The sequence below is a fragment of the Propithecus coquereli genome, unplaced genomic scaffold (genome assembly GCF_000956105.1).
Source record: "Propithecus coquereli isolate 6110/MARCELLA unplaced genomic scaffold, Pcoq_1.0 Scaffold53, whole genome shotgun sequence".
Lineage (NCBI taxonomy): Eukaryota > Metazoa > Chordata > Mammalia > Primates > Indriidae > Propithecus > Propithecus coquereli.
The window spans coordinates 2733520-2736238 of NW_012151174.1; the positions used below are offsets into that span (position 1 = coordinate 2733520).

At 41.2% G+C, this 2719-nt stretch overlaps 1 protein-coding gene across 1 annotated transcript in view; it reads right to left on the minus strand.

Annotated features, from left to right (window-relative positions):
* ZNF781 (zinc finger protein 781) overlaps window positions 1-1808 on the minus strand; it is a 9597-nt gene extending 7789 nt beyond the window's left edge. Inside the window, exons 1-3 of the mRNA XM_012656986.1 lie at window positions 1730-1808; window positions 580-706; window positions 206-301 (exon numbers count right to left, since the gene is read on the minus strand). Of these exons, the coding sequence (XP_012512440.1) occupies window positions 206-301; window positions 580-706; window positions 1730-1738 (232 nt within the window). The 5' untranslated portion in view covers window positions 1739-1808. The remainder of the gene's footprint in view (window positions 1-205; window positions 302-579; window positions 707-1729) is intronic.
* Between the last annotated feature and the right edge of the window lie 911 nt (window positions 1809-2719).

The window sequence follows — 2719 nt, forward strand, 5'->3', positions numbered from 1 at the left end:
AAAAAAAAAAATAGAGTGGTATTGGGAGTGAAAAGAAGCTTTTTTTGGAAAAGGTTTTGTCTCTAGGTCTCAGGCCTTTATCAAAGGCTTCTGGCCTTTGAGGTGATATTGCAGAGCAATATTTCAGAGGTGTTGCTGCCCCACTAAGCAGCTGGGCTGTTATCTGCAATGATGGCCTCCCCATGTCTGGTCAGCCCTCACTCACCTGGATTTGGTTCTCTTGTCTCATCCCTCAAAATTTTCCAGGGCTCTTTCCCTTTCTCCAATGAAGAGAACACATCTGGCTGATAAATGCAAAGTCCTGCCCAGAAAATAAGAAATAGGTAAGGGTTCCATAATTTGCATCTAGTCCCTTGGTTAGTAAGGAAAAGAGACAATTACAGGAATGACAAGAAAAAGGGATAAACAATTTCTACAGGATGGGGAAGATGGAGGTGTCCACTGATTATGACTATTGTGCAAAGCATAAACCATTTTCCTGGAAACAAAGGTCAGAAATTCACCTGGATATTTGAAAGATAATCCAAAAATTCACAATATAGAAAGCAGGAATTTCTGAGGTCAAATTCTGAATCTTACCCAGGGAGACCATGCTGCTGTAGTTCTCCAACATCACACCTCTGTACAAATCCCTCTGTTCCAGGTCCAGACACTCCCACTCCTCCTCAGAGAGCTCTATAGCCACATCCCTGAGCATTATCAACTGCTGAAAGGACAAATCCAACTATTAATGGATAAATGCAATCTTTTAGCTGGAAGGGGAAAGGATGGAGAAGAGCACTGCATGTAGTGGGACATACACTAAGGGAAAAACCGACGTTTGGCTGCCTGTGGCTTGGGGGAATGACATAGGAGTAAGTGTGCCTAAAGCCGAGTGCCCACATGCTCTTAGAAATTCTGCTGCTCAGTCACCACATCCTTAGTCCTTCAAATAACAAACACCAAGACATTAGGATGGCAGACAGAATAATGGCCATGATAGGAGTTTTTTGTTGACACCACTGAGCGGCTATACCAGCCTAGAATAACTAACTCCATATTTATGATGTAAGAAAAGTTAGGGTTTTGTTGGCTGTTTTTTGTTTATTTCTTAAGCTACTACTTTTTGGTTGAATTTTCTATTAGTTTAAATTGAGAGAATTCTTAGGAGATACACTGTCTAAGTGAATACTATTTTCTGTGAAGAAATGTAGGATTTCTAGGCTCTCTGCTAAGTGGCTGACAATCAGCAAATGTTTCATTCATATTTCCTGTTAAGATCCCAGATCCCTGTGAATTCAACCTCCCATCATGTCCTCTAAGTAAACAGCAAAGTGCCACATACTGAAATGAATACCAACCAACACCAGCTCCCATCTTGACTAACTGAAACACTCCATCCTGTGGAGTAAATAAAAGCCTTCATGTAGTGTGTCCCCTTTAACCACTCAGTTCTACCTTGTTAAACCACGGTTTTGAAATGAAAGTCTCTAATGTACCCTTTAAAAGTATTTCTCCTCCTTCAGTACTCTGCCAGAAGACTAGGACACGGTAGATAGTGAATGCCCTGTTGGATAGATTTGGGAATATTGGTTGGAAAAAAAGAGGGACATCTAGGGAAGGCATTGGACTGTTTCACAACCACCACGTATCACATTGAATAGTGACTCGGGCAAGCAGTTTAAGCAACAAAAATATTCACATGATGACAAATGAGTTATATTTTTGGGGAGAGGCAGTTCCAACTCACATGGGCCATGACTTAAAATTCCGAGAGTCGACCAGTCTTCTGCTGGATTCTTCTCTTTCTGTAGCAGCGTGCTGGGAAAGCAGAACTAGAGGGAAAGAATCATGAGAGGTCAGGCTTTTCTTAGAGCTTTCAAATGGACAAATGGAAATGCCATTTTCTTCCTTGGAGGAAGGTAAGAAGGAGTCTGAAGAAACCCTGGCCCTATCCAAAACCTAAGATACTCAACCAAAGCAAAATGGAGTTTCAGTCCAATTAGTTATGCTGAAATCATGATGTGGATCTGGATGTGAGCTAAGGCCATTCGGACTTGTCTTAAATGTTCCTTAAGACCATACAGGCACCATTGGACATCCCTAGGGACATGCCAAGAGCAATGGAACAGTCCCATATGGGGCCCAGGTATTTGCCCAGGGCCCTCCTGTGTACAGCATCTCTCATTTCCTCCAAGTCTAACAAAGTCTATGATACCTAGTGACTCATTTTTATCCAAAGATTCGAAGAAGGGCCATACCCCAAAACTAAAGGCAATTTTGAGGCCACAAAAACTCTGACTAGATTCACCAGACATTGAGTGAGATGACTGGCACGCACAGACTAAGCTGTCTTCATTGTGGCACAAATAGGCCCGTGCACAGTCTTTGGCCCAGCCAGCCTATCAATTACCATTAGCCTCCAGGCCTGGCACTCTCCGGTTTTTGTGATTTCTTGCAACATCCTTACAGCCTCCTCATTCAACATAAAGCCTTGGAGAAAGGGAGAATATGCTTCTGATAATTTATTCCCACTCTAGAGTGACAACAACAGAAATAATGATTGAGCAGTATTATGTTCTGGGTACTTTGGGTTTTTGTTTTTTTTTTTTTTTTACTTAGAAATATGGAAAATTTTAAATATAAATAAAAGTAGATAAAACAGCATTATAAATATTCATGTTCTCTTTCCTCAGATTCATCAATGATCAATTCATATCTCTATTAACCGTTATCCTCA